At 45.2% G+C, this 15,228-nt stretch overlaps 1 protein-coding gene across 3 annotated transcripts in view; it reads right to left on the reverse strand.

Annotated features, from left to right (window-relative positions):
- Positions 1-15,228, reverse strand: part of GNG4 (G protein subunit gamma 4) — a 45,172-nt gene that overhangs the window by 7,273 nt on the left and 22,671 nt on the right. For all 3 annotated transcript variants that reach the window (XM_032491904.1, XM_032491902.1, XM_032491903.1), the window contains one exon: positions 12,127-12,235. In XM_032491904.1, the coding sequence (XP_032347795.1) occupies positions 12,127-12,225 (99 nt within the window). In that variant the 5' untranslated portion in view covers positions 12,226-12,235. The remainder of the gene's footprint in view (positions 1-12,126; positions 12,236-15,228) is intronic.

Raw genomic sequence — 15,228 nt, forward strand, 5'->3', positions numbered from 1 at the left:
AAATGGGGTTTTGGGGGACGGCCTCGTGGGGGAGAGACGGGCCGGGTCGCTCTCCTGCCTCCCCTCAGTGCATCTGCTCCCCTCTCGGCTGCCTGGCAGCTGTGCTGCTAATGTCTGGCCTGGCTGAGCTCTAAGCCGGTCTCATTTAGCCATTTTTCTACCACCTCCAAAGGTGGCGCACTTGACGCCACAATTTTTCTTTCAAGAAAACAAGCTGTTCTTAGATTGCCTCCCTTTGTTTTTGCTGCCGTTGTTTTGGGGCCACAGGCCTGTTTGCTGAGGTATAACGACGCTCCTCTGGGTCGGAGTTCCATTCGCGCGCCTGTCCCACCGGAACGACATCGCAGCCACGGCGGTGACGGCGCCCGGCGGAAGGCCCGGTGTGTGGCTCCGGGCTGGCTCCACGCCATGCTGATTTCCTAGATGCGCTGGGGTTATTGTTATTGCAAATCCGGTAAAACACAGCACACGGGAGCGTAAGCCATCCTGCAACAGAAGGGGGTTTCCACCTTTCCCACCTTAGCCGTCAGCCTTATTTCATGTAGTGCCCAAGGTCCCCTGGTTCCTGGCTAACCCCTGAAGTTTGTTGTAATGGGATCTGAAAAGATAAATACACGTAATGAACATCTTAATGAGCCTGCCGCACGGAAGGCCACACCTTAATGCACAGCTTAGTATCCAGGCGTAAATTAATCGAAACCTGCTCCTGAGATGGAAGGGGAGGGTTTTCTTAATCAGCCCTGACTGACTTACATGATTGAACGCTTCCTTCAGTGCATGTGAAATATGGCTTGCAGACACGGCCAAATCCCATGAACGCCTGCCACCTTTGAAACGTAAAATAAAAAACTGGCTTTCAAAGAGAAAATTTTATTCTGGTTGGAAACTTAAAACTCCCTTCCTCTGGATGCTTTCTCATCAAGCCTGACGTCTGCTGTGGCTGAAGTCCTCTGGTACTGATGCCCAGAGCATTATTCCTGCCTCCTCTCTTGGTACTGAACTGCTAAGAGTTACAAGACAACAGATGTTGAAGACAATCAGCAGCCTGGGAACAACTGCAGAATTTTACCATTACATTTCAGAGTAAAAGAGGTGATTAAAACTGCCCAAGTTAGCACGTAGTCCTGTTAGCTGTGCTTTAATTACAAGCCTTAATGATGGGAGAAAGCGCTGCAATTACTAAGTCACATTCCACGACAAGACAGATGACGAAATTACTGTTCTGGCTGTGACACCCACTGCATTTATCCTTTGCATCTAAAGCAGAGCGGCCCACACCTATTTCTCAGCAACCCCGGTCTATTTAACAACACTGCTTGGAATCAATTGCAAGCACCCTTGATGCCTCTGCCAGTTCCTCCCTCCACCCCAAGAAAACAGCAGGATCAGTTGGGAGCACAGTCAGGGTGCAGCCCCAGGGCGCAGTGGTAGCTTTCACAAGGTCAAACTTGGGACGCACTCAACACAAGAGGTCACGTGCTGCCCCCCCCCCACCCCCCAGCAGAACCCTTGGGACATTACAGGTCTCTGCCTCCCCACTAAGTTCTGAGCTAATGCTTCAGGGTGAATCCTTGCGAATTTCTTCTTTCTTCTAACGTTTTATTTTATTTTTATTTTCTGGTTGGGGGGAGGTAATTAGGTTTGCTTATTTATTTTTAGAGGAGGTACTGGGGATTGAACCCAGGACCCTGTGTAGGTTAAGCATGTGCTCTACCCCTTGAGCTATACCTCCTCCTCCAATTTTTAAAAAATGTTTTATTTTATTATTTGTAATGTTGGATAGTATTTGAGGTCAACACACCCGTTCTTAAGGGCAGTCTCAAGATACCTCCACATTTTGATGCTACAGACTGAGTATGTGTCTTCCCCCACCACCTCCAATTCGTATGCTGAAGCCCTAATTTCCAATGTGATGGTGTTTGGAGGTGGGGCCTTTGGTAGGTAAGCGTTGAACCTTCATGAAAGGGATTAGTGCCCTTAGAAGAAGAGACAGGGGAGAGGTACCCTCTCTCTCCCCTCCATGTGAACCAGCAAGAAGGCGGCCACATGTAAGAGAGCCCGCACCACAACCTGACCACGCTGGCCCCTGCTCTGAGACTTCCCAGCCTGCAGAGCTGTGAAAAAGGAATTTCTAGTCTACGATACTGTGTTACAGCAGCATGAGCTAAGACCTTTGCTTCCCAGTGCATCCCAGCAACTACTCTTTTCTTTTTTGGGGGGGTGTGGGGGTAGGGAGGTAATTAGGCTTATTTATTTATTAAAATAATTTTTAAACTGGAGGTACTGGGGATTGAACCCAGGACCTCGTGCATGCTAAGCAAACACTCTACCACTGAGCTATACCTTCCCCCTGCCCAGTAACTACTCTTTATTGACCCAGATCAATACAGGCAATTCTCAGTCATTGGGTCCTAGGTCACACATAGCGTCTGGCTAGGAGCGAGTAAGGTTATTCCTGGGGGAAATCAGAGGGGGTAGGAGGTATGCGTGAATAAATGAATACTACAACAGAGAGTCCCTCTCTGAATTCTAAAGTCAAATGCCCAGAATAATGGATTAGCTGCTGTTTAGCTTTACCAGCATAAAGAATTTTTTTCCCACATCAAAAGGTAATTCTAAGATGCTTGCAAGAGAGTTTTAACATCTCCAAGTTAACCTAAGTAAGAGCTTCTTATCACATGGCCTTCACCACAGGAATTACAAAGCTCTCAGTTTGTTTAGGGCGATTGACCCAGGTTCACCCTAGACCCTGACTTAACCAAACCCTTTCAAATGGCTGGTACGTGTCCTACATGACTCTGACCACCTCTCGTCTTTGATACAGCCCAGTATCCCACAGAAGAAGCCAGAATGCGGTCATTTTGCAAGTTCACCAAAAGAGTGGCGATGGAAACTTGTGGGTCACTCAGGAGGTTTCTGGGACTGACTGAGAGGTGAAAGATGAACAGAATGAATGGATTCTAGCTCTAGGGTTTCTAGAAAGCCAGTGGCATCTCTGAGAGGGGAAGCACAGGGTTGAGTCAAAAAGAATGTCCCCTTGGCAGATACACTACTAATATATAAAACAGATAAACAACAGGGTCCTGCTGTACAGCACAGGAAACCATATTCAGTATCCTGCAATAGCCTATAATAAAAAAAAATGTGAAAAGGAATATATGTATGTATAACTTCCTATAACTGAATCACCGTGCTGTACACCAGGAATGAACACATTGTAAATCATCTATAGTTAAATTAAAACAAACAAACAAACAGCAGACTGCTGAGCTGGTTTATCCTGGGCAACACCGCGGCGAGCAGGCACTCAGCCCACCCCTGCAAACTGGAATCATGGCACCTGCTCGTTTTTGGCTGAGTGACTACGCAGGTACTGTCACACACACAGTGTGTCATCCATGACTGTTGGTAAGTGCGAAAGCCCTAGACACAAGTTTCTCAGAAACGATCAGGACAATCTGATGCCTGTGGTGCCCCCACCCAAAATGTCCCCTTGAAGTGGGATGAACGTTTCTTTTTTTTCTGGGGAGGATTAGGTATTTATTTATTTACTTACTTACTGGAGGGGCTGGGGATTGAACCCGGGACCTCACGCGTGCCAAACACATGCTCCGCTACTGAGCTACACCCCTCCGCCTTTAGAATTTTTTTAATGCAGTGAAAACTTTCACTCAATGAACTGTGGATTTTTTTCCTTCCCAAACTCATATTATAAAAACATTTGCTCCCATCTTCCTAGTACTTTGATGGCTTTATTTGTTACAGCTAAATCCTTGATTGAAGTTATGGACTGATATGTTTCCCAAACTCATATGTTGAAGCCATAACCCCCGTGAAAATTAAGAAAAGGAAACCTCACTCACTAAAATGGAGTGGGAAGGCCAGAAGGGGGAGCTCTCGCCAGCTGCACCCAAGCCCTGGCAATTTCAGACACCAATGGAAGAATCAACAGGGAAGAACATCAGTTTCAAGTCCCAACAGGAAAAGAGGTGCGTGGCATCTCCTACGAGAAGTGGGCCACCCCAGCAACTCGGCCGACGAGAAACCGCCATCACTCTGAAAGGTGCAAGCAGACGGCCTTTGTGAAAAGCCAGGTGGGTGGAATGCCGAGGCTCACAGACCCGTGTCTGGTTTCCCTCTCTCAACTGGCATTTCATGAATGAAGAGACATTTCCCAGGCAGAGGAGAGAAAAACCTTGCAGATGGAGCGATGATCGCATGAAAAGGCAAAAGAACGAGTCACAGCCTGGAATACTGAAGAAATGCTAGGGAAAGTATGTGTGCAGACGTGTGGAAGGAAGTACACAGAGATGAGGCTGGAGGAGTTTTAGAAATTCCTTGGATACAATGAGTCTTGTAGGTCATACAGAGCAACGCCTGTTTTATTCACTGCAGTTTTACTAATTTTTTTTTAAATTGAAGTACTGGGGATTGAACCTGGGACCTCACGCATGCTAAGCACGCACTCTATCACTGAGCTATACCTTTCCCCCTCCTTTTTTTTTTTTTTTTTAACTAATTTTTTCCACTGCAGTTTTAAGTAGAGGAATTCACAGTCAGATATTTCTAGTAGAGTCATTTCGTGAAAGGGGAAGGATAGATCTGAGGAGGGAAGACTAGAGGCAGATCAACCACCTACAGCTTCTGCACTTGGCCAGGCAATAAAGGGAGACGGATCTCAGAAAGGTTCATGGAGCTAAACTGGTAGGATTTGGAAACAGATTAGCTATGGTGGTGGGGGAAGAGAGTTGTTGGTTTGAGAGACCAGGGGGTATAATGAAACGAAAGGGAATACACAAAAAGAACAGAATAAAAAGGTTTTTAAAAAGGTCAGTTTTGGATGTGCTGTTTTTAAAGGCTCTGGGGGGTTGACCAGCAGGCCCCTAGATACACAGAACAAAAGCTCAGTGGCTGCACTGAAGACACAGATACATAAAAAGCCACAGGAATAAGTGAGTTTACCCAAGACGCTAAAGGTTTAAAAGAGAAGTGGGCCTGGCATAAAACTGGAGACCACTTGCGCTCATACGGCAGGAAGGGATCTCGTAATGGGAACAAGAATGAGTGGTCAGAGGTAGGAACAGAAATACTCTGGAGAGTTAGTGTCTGCTCGAACGTGGGAGAGCAGAATCATTTCAGATCAAGAGGGGGAATTACAGGTTGTTAATTATGAATGGGTTTAAATTTTGAAAATATAAACTTTGAAAAAATTTTTATCTTGGTTCTTAACTAAATGACATAATGGATTTTGGTGGATTAGACAGTTAAATGTGAAAAAAGAAATAATAAAAGAACTAGAAAAAATATACGTGAATGTTTAATTTCAGCATGGGAAGGTTTACGTATAAAGGCAAAAACCTCAACAAAATATTAGCAAACTGAGTCCAATGATACATAAAAAGGATCATACACCATGTTCAAGTTGGACTCATTCCAGGTCACAAGGATGATTCAGCTTACAAAAAAAAATTAATGTGATACACCATATTAACAGAAGGAAAGATCATCTCAATAGATCCAGAAAAAGCAGCTGAAAAAAATTCAACATCCATTCATGATAAAAACCTTTACCAAAATGGGTATAGAGGGAGCGTATCTCAACATAATAAAAACCATTTATGACAAACCCACAGGCAACATAATACTCAAGGGTAAAAAGCTGAAAGCCTTCTCAGTAAATTAAGGGACAAGACAAGGATGCCACTCTCACCACTTCTATTCAACGTAGTACTGGAAGTCCTAGCTACAGCAATCAGACAAGAAAAAGAAATAAAATATATCCACATTGAAAGAGAAGAGGCAAAACTGTCACTATTAGCAGATGACATGAAACTCATAGAGAACCCTAAAGTCTCTAGACAAAAACTATCAGAACTCAGAAATGATTTCAGTAAGGTAACAGGATACAAGATTAATATACAGAAATCTGTTCCATTTCTTTATACTAACAATGAAATATCAGAAAGTGAAAAAAAAGTTCCATTTAAAATCACGTCAAAGGAGGGAGGGTATACCTCAGAGGTAGAGTGTGTGCTTAGCAGGCACGAGGTTCTGGGCTCAGTCCTCAGGACTGCCATTGAAAATAGATGAATAAATAAATCTAATTACCTCCCCCTCCAAAAAAAATAAAATCACATAAAAAAAATACTTAGGAATAAACTGAGGAGGTGAAAGACATACACTGAAAACTATAAAACCTTGATAAAGGAAACTGAAGATGATTCAAAGAAATGGAAAGCTATCTCATGCTCTTGGATTAGAGAAGTAATACTATTAAAATGGCCATACTCTCCAAAGCAATCTACAGATTCAATGCAATCCCTATCAAAATACCCAGGACATTTTTCACAGAACTAGAACAAATAATCCTAAAATTTGTATGTAACCACAAGACCCAGAATGGCCAAAGCAATCCTCAGGAAAAAGAAGAAAACTAGAGGCATAACCCTTCCAGATGTCAGACAACACTACAAAGCTACAGTGATCAAAACAGCATGGCACTAGTACAAAAACAGACACACAGATCAGTGGCACAGAAAAGCGAGCCCAGAAATAAACCCACACACTTACAGTCAACGAGTATGTGACAAAGGAGGCAAGAATATACAATGGAGAAGAGACAGTCTCTTTGGCAAGTGGTGTTGGGAACACTGGACGGCCACATGCAAATCAATGAAATTAGAATGCTCCCTCACACCATACACAAAAACTCAAAGTGGTTTAAAGATGTAAACAGAAGACATGACACCATAAAACTCCTAAAAGAGAACATGGACAAAACATTCTCGAATATAAATCATAGCAATTTTTTTCTTAGATGTCTCCCAAGGCAAAAGAAATAAAAGTAAAAATAAACAGGACCTAACCAAACTTAAAAGCAAAATGAAAAGACAGCCTATGGAATGGAAGAAAATATTTGCAAATGATGCAACTGATGAGGGTTTTATGTACAAAATATACAAACAGCTTATACAACTCAGTATCAAAGAAACAAACAAACCAATCAAAAAAATAGGCAGAACACCCAAACAGTTATTTCTCCAAAGACATCCAGATGGCCAACAGCACATGAAAAGAGGCTCAACATGGCTAATTATCAGAGAAATGCAAATCAAAACCACAATTTGTTATCACCTCACCTGTCAGAACGGCTATCACAGAAAAGTCTACAAATAATAAATGCTAGAGAGGGCGTGGAGAAAAAGGAAGCTTCCTACACTGCTAGTGGGAAGGTAAATTGGTGCAGCCACTATGGAGAACAGTACAGAGGTTTCTCAAAAAATTAGAATTACAGCTACCATATGATCCAGCAATCCTACTCCTGGGAATATATCTGGAAAAGATGAAAACTCCAATTTAAAGATATCTGCACCCCAATGTTCACAGCAGAACTATTTACAAGAGCCAAGACAGAAACAACCCAAGTGTCCGTCAATAGTCAACTGGCTTAAGAAAATGTGGTATATATACAGTGGAGTATTACTCAGCCAAAAAAAAAAAGAAAGAAATATTGCCATTTGCAGGAACATGGATGGACTTAAGAGAATATCATATTAAGTAAAGTAAGTCAGACAGAGAAAGGCAAATATTATATGCTATCACTTATAAGTGGAATCTAAAAAATACTACATATGACTATAGAAATACTCACAGAAATAGAGAACAAATTTATGGTTACCAAAGGGGAAAGGGAGGTGGGGAGGGGTAAATTAGGAGTATGGGACTAACAGATACAAACTACTGTACACAAAACAGGTAAGTAACAAGGATTTACTGCAGAGCACAGGAAACTATATTTAATATCTCAAAGTAATAATAAATAATAATAAAAATAATCTGAAAAATATATACATAACTGTATCACTTTGCTGTACACCTGAAACGAACACAATATTGTAAATCAACCCCACTTCAATTAAGAAAGAAATCATACTGAAGAACTGGATAGAATGGAAACGCCCCAGAACAGGAGGCCAGTAAAATAACTGCACATCAGATGACAGAGAAAAGAGATACTAAAAATGACATTTTAGAAGAGTATTTACTGACCTGGATATATAATCACAATAAATTGCTCAGTGATAAATCAGGATGCAAAAAGTAATAAACTGATGAAATGAAATTTATATTTTAAGGCAGGACAAGAGAAATGAAACGTAAAATTCTCTTTCTCTCTGTCTGTGTGGACCTCCTTCCCTCCCTCCCTAATCTGCATCACTTATCAAGCAAATTCCCTCAAAGATGGGAGTGCCTGCTCGACCGTGAAGATCAATTTTTTCCCCTTTCTTCAGATGCTAACAATGTTGCTTCTTAAAAGAGCAGTGTTCTTTCCCAGGGCTGAAGGGGGTTATGGTGACTTGCTGTTTCTACCTGTTTACCTGGACTATGTACGTATCGTGGGTGAACTTCTTGTAAAATGTTGATGTGCCATTCTGATGTATGATCCTTTGTCCCCAAAATGTATATGACTGTGCCTTCGACTTCTAACGGGTGGAACAGTTCTCAGAGTTTCTGAGAGCCTATCTCCTGGGTTATAATCCTCAGTTTGGCTCAAATAAAATTCCCTTTTTTCTTCTAGTTAGTCGAAATTTTCGTCAACAATATGTACACTAGAACCATAGTTTTATAAAAAGAACAATAGGTAACAGATGGAAAAACATGAAAATGTAGTGGCTATAGATTATTTAAATTTTCTTTATACTTTTCTATATTTTCCGAATTTTTCTAAATAAGCACCATTTTTATGGACAGAGAAACTGTGTTATTTTCAAAACAAGATTTAAAACTCCCAGATAAGGGCACCTACTTTCTCCCACCCTCCCTTTAAGTTCTTCCTTTCTCTTTGAGGAGCCTTAAGTATGCTCTATGCCTCGAGATATGTCTGATTCACTCTCATACATTTAAGGTTTGGAAAAAGATTCTACATGGAGTAAGGAGTGCACACACAAGCTGTATCTTTTTTTTTTTTTAATGGAGGGACTGGGGATTGAACCTAGGACCTCGTGCATGCTAAGCATGTGCTCTACCCCTGAGCTATGCCCTCCCCTCGTAAGCTGTATCTTGAACACTTGCAAATTCAATTTTTATGTCCTTGCATTTCCTAACTAAAATATTGTTTGATCATGTCTTAACTTTTCTTTTACACACCAAATGAGCAAACCTCATTTTACATTTTTTTAAATAAAATAAGTTAGGTTTATTTATGTATTTAAACAATTTGTTTGTTTGTTTTTTTGGTGGAAGTGCTGGGGATTGAACCCAGGACCTGTGCATGCTAAGCACGTGCTCTACCACTGAGATATACCCTCCCCGCAACAGCAGCATTATTAACAGTAACCAAAAGGTGGAAAGAACCAAATGTTCATCAAAGGATGCAAGGACAAATAAACTGTGGCACATGCATATAATGAAATACTATTTAGTCAAACAAATCAATGAAATCCTGACACACACCACACGAGACAAAACTTCATATGCTAAGTGAAATAAGCCACACACAAAATTGGGACAAATACTGTATGATTCCACTTACATGAATGAAATACCTTGAATGGTCAAATTCATACAGACAGAAAGTAGCAGAGGAGTTGCCAGAGGCTGAGGGATGGAGGGATGGGGAGTTAGGCTTTAATGCACAGAGTGTCTGTTTGGGATAATGAACAAGTTCTGGAAATGGATGGTGGTGATGGTTGCATGATACTGTGGGTGTACTTAATGCTACTGCATTTGTACACTTAAAAATGGTTAATACAGACTACTATGTACAGAGCAGATAAACAACAAGGCCCTACTGTACAGCATGGGAACTATACTCAATGGCCCGCAGTAACCTATAATGATAAAGAACACATATATAAATGTATAACTGAATCACTAAGCTGCGCACCAGAAACGAATACAACGTTGTAAATCAACTCAACTTCAATAAAAAATGGTTAAGATGGTAAATTATACGTTATGTGTATCTTACCATAATTTAAAAATAAATAAATAAGTGTTCAAGGTTATGTGAGCAAAAAGCCCCCCAAAATCACTTGACAATGAGGCTGTGGCCGGGATGTGGTCCCTCAGGGCCACCTCTCTCCCCAGCAGTCCCGGTCACCCTCTTCAACGGCAAAGCTCTGCCATCTCTGAACCAAATCTGACGTGCTGTCACTGGAATTAGCAGGGTCTGAGATGCCTCGGGCAGCCTGTCCCGGGATCAGGGAGCCGTGATTCCATAACCCAGTCACCGCAGGACCAGGACGCCCATCCCTTGAATACCGTCTGAGTAACACACGGGACTTTGAGTTGCCTTCCGATCTCTCCTCCTTCTTTTAGAGACTGCGCATGTTCTGTTAGTGACTCTTGAAGCGCCTTTCCCCGTGGGGGCACGTGGTCCCCACAAAGACCCCCGGGGAGGTGATGGTCACAGGGGGGCACCTGTTATTGCAGGGTATATCCTCCTGCCAAAGTCGAACTCCCCAGTATGGCAACCGTCCCACCACCAGAACCGCTGCCCACTGTCTTTCCAGTCCTCTGGCCACAGCCTGGACAGTTGGGGTCTAACTGCTCTGTCCCTGGTGTCTCCCACACTGGGTGTGCTGGCCTCTCCAGGCGCCCGGGCCCTGTCCACACCACACCCGCTTTCTTCCCCTCGCTGCCTCTGCTGGGATCCCCGCGGCTCCCGCTGCCTCCTGGCCTCTGACAGCTTCATCTCCTGCTCACCTTAGTTCACCTCATCGCCTCGGCTGCACCCCCAGTCCCTTTCACGACCTGTACCTGCATACCCGGCACCTTCCCGGGACAACCTGCAGCTCCTCTGTCACGTTCAAAGGCTCAAAATGAGCCAGGCTAGCTCACACCAGCCTTCCCTTCTCCTCAGTGCCCCCTCATCACCAGCTCCCAGCTCACGACCCCCAGGCGACTTCTCTGAGCAACACTGCAGGAATGTCCCACTTGGGTTTCCACCCCAGGACCGCGCTGAGGGCAGAGCAGGTGCTCAGGGATGTTTGTCTAAACAGTGAATCTCCCCACGTCTTCTCAGCAGATGTCTGTCCTGTCTTTGAACCACTAGAGTGCTGACTGTCTGCAACGCTCAGCCTCAGACCCACTCCCCCCCCCCTTTCAGGACAGTTCCGTTTCTGGCCCCTCCTCTGGCCCAGTGATCAGGGACTGGCGTCCGATTTGCAGTCGGTCTCAGTGTGCGCACGATGCAGCCGGTCCGCTTACACCCAGCGCGGGCCATCCTGCATTTCCGTCTTGCTTTGTACACACGTGCCACTTTGTGCATGTTTACTGCCGCCTTGGAGAGCTTGGACTCAAAGCCCTGGGAAAGGGGATAGCTTTCCTGATGGAGACATGAGCTGGCGCTCCCCGGCCAGAGCTCTCGGCAGGGGGAGCCTCGGGGAGGGAGGGCTGCTCCCTCTGCCCACAGAAGGCTTTTGGTGTCACCCACTGCCCCAGGGAGTCTGTCTTATTTGAATCCCAGATGCCTGGGTACCCTGGTCCCCAAGGACCGCAGACACACTGGACTCACGTGTCCTGCTGTCAGATCTATTACAGTCAATGAGCCTCAGCTGCACCCCAGAGCCACACACTTCACCCGGCCTCCCCCTCGCTTCTCAGTGGCATCTGGAGGAGAGGTGGCTTCATCTCGTGTCAGCTCTCCCAGCGTGAAGAGACGTACACTCACCAGCGAAATGAACATGGCTGCCAGCCTTCCTCCCTTTCCCTAAAGGCGCATCCGACACGCACGGTGCAGGGTTCGGTACTTCACTCCGACAGCCCCCATCAAAACATCCGACACTGGTCCAACCTCAAAGTCACTGAATCAGGCGGGAAAACGAAGCTGGATCTCAGGGTTAAACTCTCTCGCTCATCGGCCTGACAATGGTGCCAAACAGAGCTGAGATGAGTATCAGTCTATTTTTGGCAACTCCTGACGGAATCCATGCACACTGTGTATTCTGCATCACCCGAATCCTTGGGCACACTCAGAACTCCGGACCAAACAGGCGTCTGCAAATGTTACAGCTGCCAGGGTTGGCCGGGTGCTCTAGAGGGTGACACTCACAAGACCGCTGGGCAAAGGGGAGGAATGATCTGAGCTGCGTGCTGGTTGGGGGGCCAGGCTGGCTTGCTTACCTTCACCCTGTCCATGCAGGCCTCCATCTTCAGCTGCTCCACGGCCCTCCTGGCCTGGGAGATGCTCGTGGTGCTGCTACTGGACATGCCTTCTTTCATTCCGCTGCCCCTGAAACGACCCAAGTTCAGGGGTTGGAAGAGCTTGCTTTTCCAAAAGTAAGACAGAGACCCCCCCCCTCAGCTCCCACCCCCTCCCCGTTCCTGCAGCATCTCTGTCCAGGCTGGGGAGCAGCGGGAGCCGACCCTCCTGGGGTAAGAAAGGACGCTTCATCACAGTGATGGGAGCAGGGTGTTGGGCTTTTGTTTGTAAGACTTCCCAGCGCTGGCGAGAGGGAGCAGAAGGTGACAGGGGGTCCCAGAGTTACTTTCCTGCCCCCACGACCATAATGAGACCTTGGCATCTGTACTGTGCTTTGTTCGCAATAAATCATTTTCATACACCCTGGTTTACTCATTCTTCTAGCAGCCCTGAAAGTTGCAAACTTTACAAAATACACTGAGTTTTGTTTTGTACGTAAAGAAAGTGCAAACCACAGAGCAGCTAAGCCGAGGGCCAAAGGTCCCGTAGCCAAATTTCGTGGACCCAGAACCCAAACTCAAAGCTTCGAAGCCCAGTTAGAGGTTCTTTCTACTGTCTGTGGAAAATACGGCGCCCCCTAGCCATCTGTAGTGCGAAACGCAAGTTTCCCCCAAATGGGCTTGCTGGGTTATTAATTCGAATTTGCTGTCATTCCATAAAGTTGACATACTTTTATGCTGGGAGCTTGTTTTTAAGCAAGAACACACACACACACACACGTACACACCCCTATCCCAAGCACGGATTTGTTTTTCTAGAAGGGGGAAGAAATTCTCCCTACCCCGACGTGTGATCACGCCTGAGGCCCACTGTGATGCTGACTGTCCCACAAGAAAGCATGCGCCATAGACAAGAGTTACCCCAGCTAATGAGGAAGGGCCTGGAGGGGGCCCACCACTTCAGCCCGAGAGCCGGGGGTGGGTCACACGGTGACAATGGTTTTCACCAGCGCACAGGGAGGTGTGGGAGGCTTGGCCAGGCCTGCGGAGGGCAGGCCACTCCCTGGGCTTTCTGACAAACACACTAACTTGCTGGCCTGGATGAGGAGTGATGGCAACTTCATTTGTCCACAGGCAGTGTTTGAAAAAAATAAAGCTTTCTTTTTTTTCCTAAAAGGGTGTTGGAAGAAATTGCAACTTATTGAAAATTTGGATCTGATATGTATTTTTTTTAATTGAAGTATAGTTGACTTACAATGTTGTTAGTTTCTGGTGTACAGCATAGTGATTCAGTTATACATATATCTTTTCATATTCTTTTTCATTATAGGCTGTTACAAGGTATTGTATATAGTTCCCTGTGCTGTACAGTAGGACTTTGTTGTTTATCTGTTTTATATACAGTAGTGTGTATCTGCTAATCTCAAATGCCCAATTTATTCCCCCCACCTTGTCCCCTTGGTAACCATAAATTTGTTTTCTATGTCTGTGAGTTGTTTGTTTTGCAAATATGTTCATTTGTGTCATTTTTTAAGATTCCACATATAAGTGATATTATATGATATTTGTCTTTGTTTGACTTGCTTCACTTAGTATGATCATCTGCAGGTCCAACCATGTTGCTACAAATGGCTTTATTTTATTCTTTTTTATGGATGAGTAGTATTCCATTGCGCATATATACCACATCTTTATCTGGTCATCTGTGGATGGACATTCAGGTCATTCAGGTTGCTTCCCTGTCTTGGCTGTTGTAAACAGTGCTGCTGGGAACACGGGGGTGCTTGTATCTTTTTAAATTAGAGTTTCCTCCGGTATCTGCCCAGGGGTGGGACTGCTGCTGCTGCTATGTAATTAACATACCATAACATTCATCATTTTAAAGCAGACATTTCAGTGCTTTGTGTACATGCATAAGGTTGTGCAGCTGCCACGATTAACTGCAGAATTTTCCATCCGTCCCAGAGAGGTGAAACTCCTAACGTGCTTCCCGTCTATGGATCTGCCTCTTCTGGACACTTCACGTCAAGCGATACACACAGTGTTCTCTTTTGTGTCTGACTGCTGTCACTCGGCAGAAACTTTTCAAGATTCAGCAGCAAGTATCAGTGCTTCATTCCCTCTCACAGATGAATCATGTTCCACTGTACTGGGAGCTATATCAAATTTTATTTACAAGATTCTGCGTTTCCAACAAGCTCCCAGTTGCTGCTGTCCACCGACCAGCAAGGCTCTGAATCACCAGAAGTCACTATGAGAAAGGAGCTCAGGGGTCCAGGTCCAACTTTCTCATTTTTAAAATTCTCATGGAGGTGAAGTAACTTAATTTTGCAGAGTTCGTTAGTGGAAGCAGAAGGAAACACTTCCCTGATCTCTGTCACCCTCCTTGGCCTAGTGGGACCTTCAGGGCCGGAAGAGGGATCCCCTACACCCTCGGTCCATCCCTCTCCCAGGACAGACTCACCCCTTGGGTGATCCTAACCCAGCCTAACTTAGGCCTGAGACGGCAGGGAGGGGCCACCCCCACCCCGCCCGGTAGGCAAGGTAACCCAGGGAGGTACTGGTACTGGAGAAGGAAATGGCTTTTGTTGAACGGAGCTAAAGGCACCTCTTAGATCCCAGATGAGTAACATCTCTGCCCTTTCAAGACCATCCAGACACCACACCTCCACGTGGACCGATACATGTCTCTCTCCAGGTGCGCGTGTGTGTGTGGACACCCACATCAACCCAAGAGGGAAGTGGGAGTGGGAGGCAGTGGGGATGGAATGAGATGGTGGACCACTCACTTGGCCCTTGGCTTTTAGAAGATGAGGCAGAAGGGAAAATGTGCCAGCTACTCAGGGGACAGGCCCTGTCACCACCGTGGCCAGATGTCCTTCTCCTGGGCACACAGGGTCCACTCACATGGACGGCTTTCCTGGGGGTCCTGATGGGCTGCACGCTGTGGTGTATATCTCGCTCAGCCCAGAGTCGGGGGCAGGGCAGTCTCCAGTGCTCTGATCTGCCGTGACTTGGGACACAGTGCTTAGAATTTCTGGATGTGTGGATGTTACTGTGCCTTTTCAGCCACCCTCCCTGCAC

This window comes from Camelus ferus, chromosome 11 (genome assembly GCF_009834535.1).
Source record: "Camelus ferus isolate YT-003-E chromosome 11, BCGSAC_Cfer_1.0, whole genome shotgun sequence".
Taxonomy (NCBI): Eukaryota; Metazoa; Chordata; class Mammalia; order Artiodactyla; family Camelidae; genus Camelus; species Camelus ferus.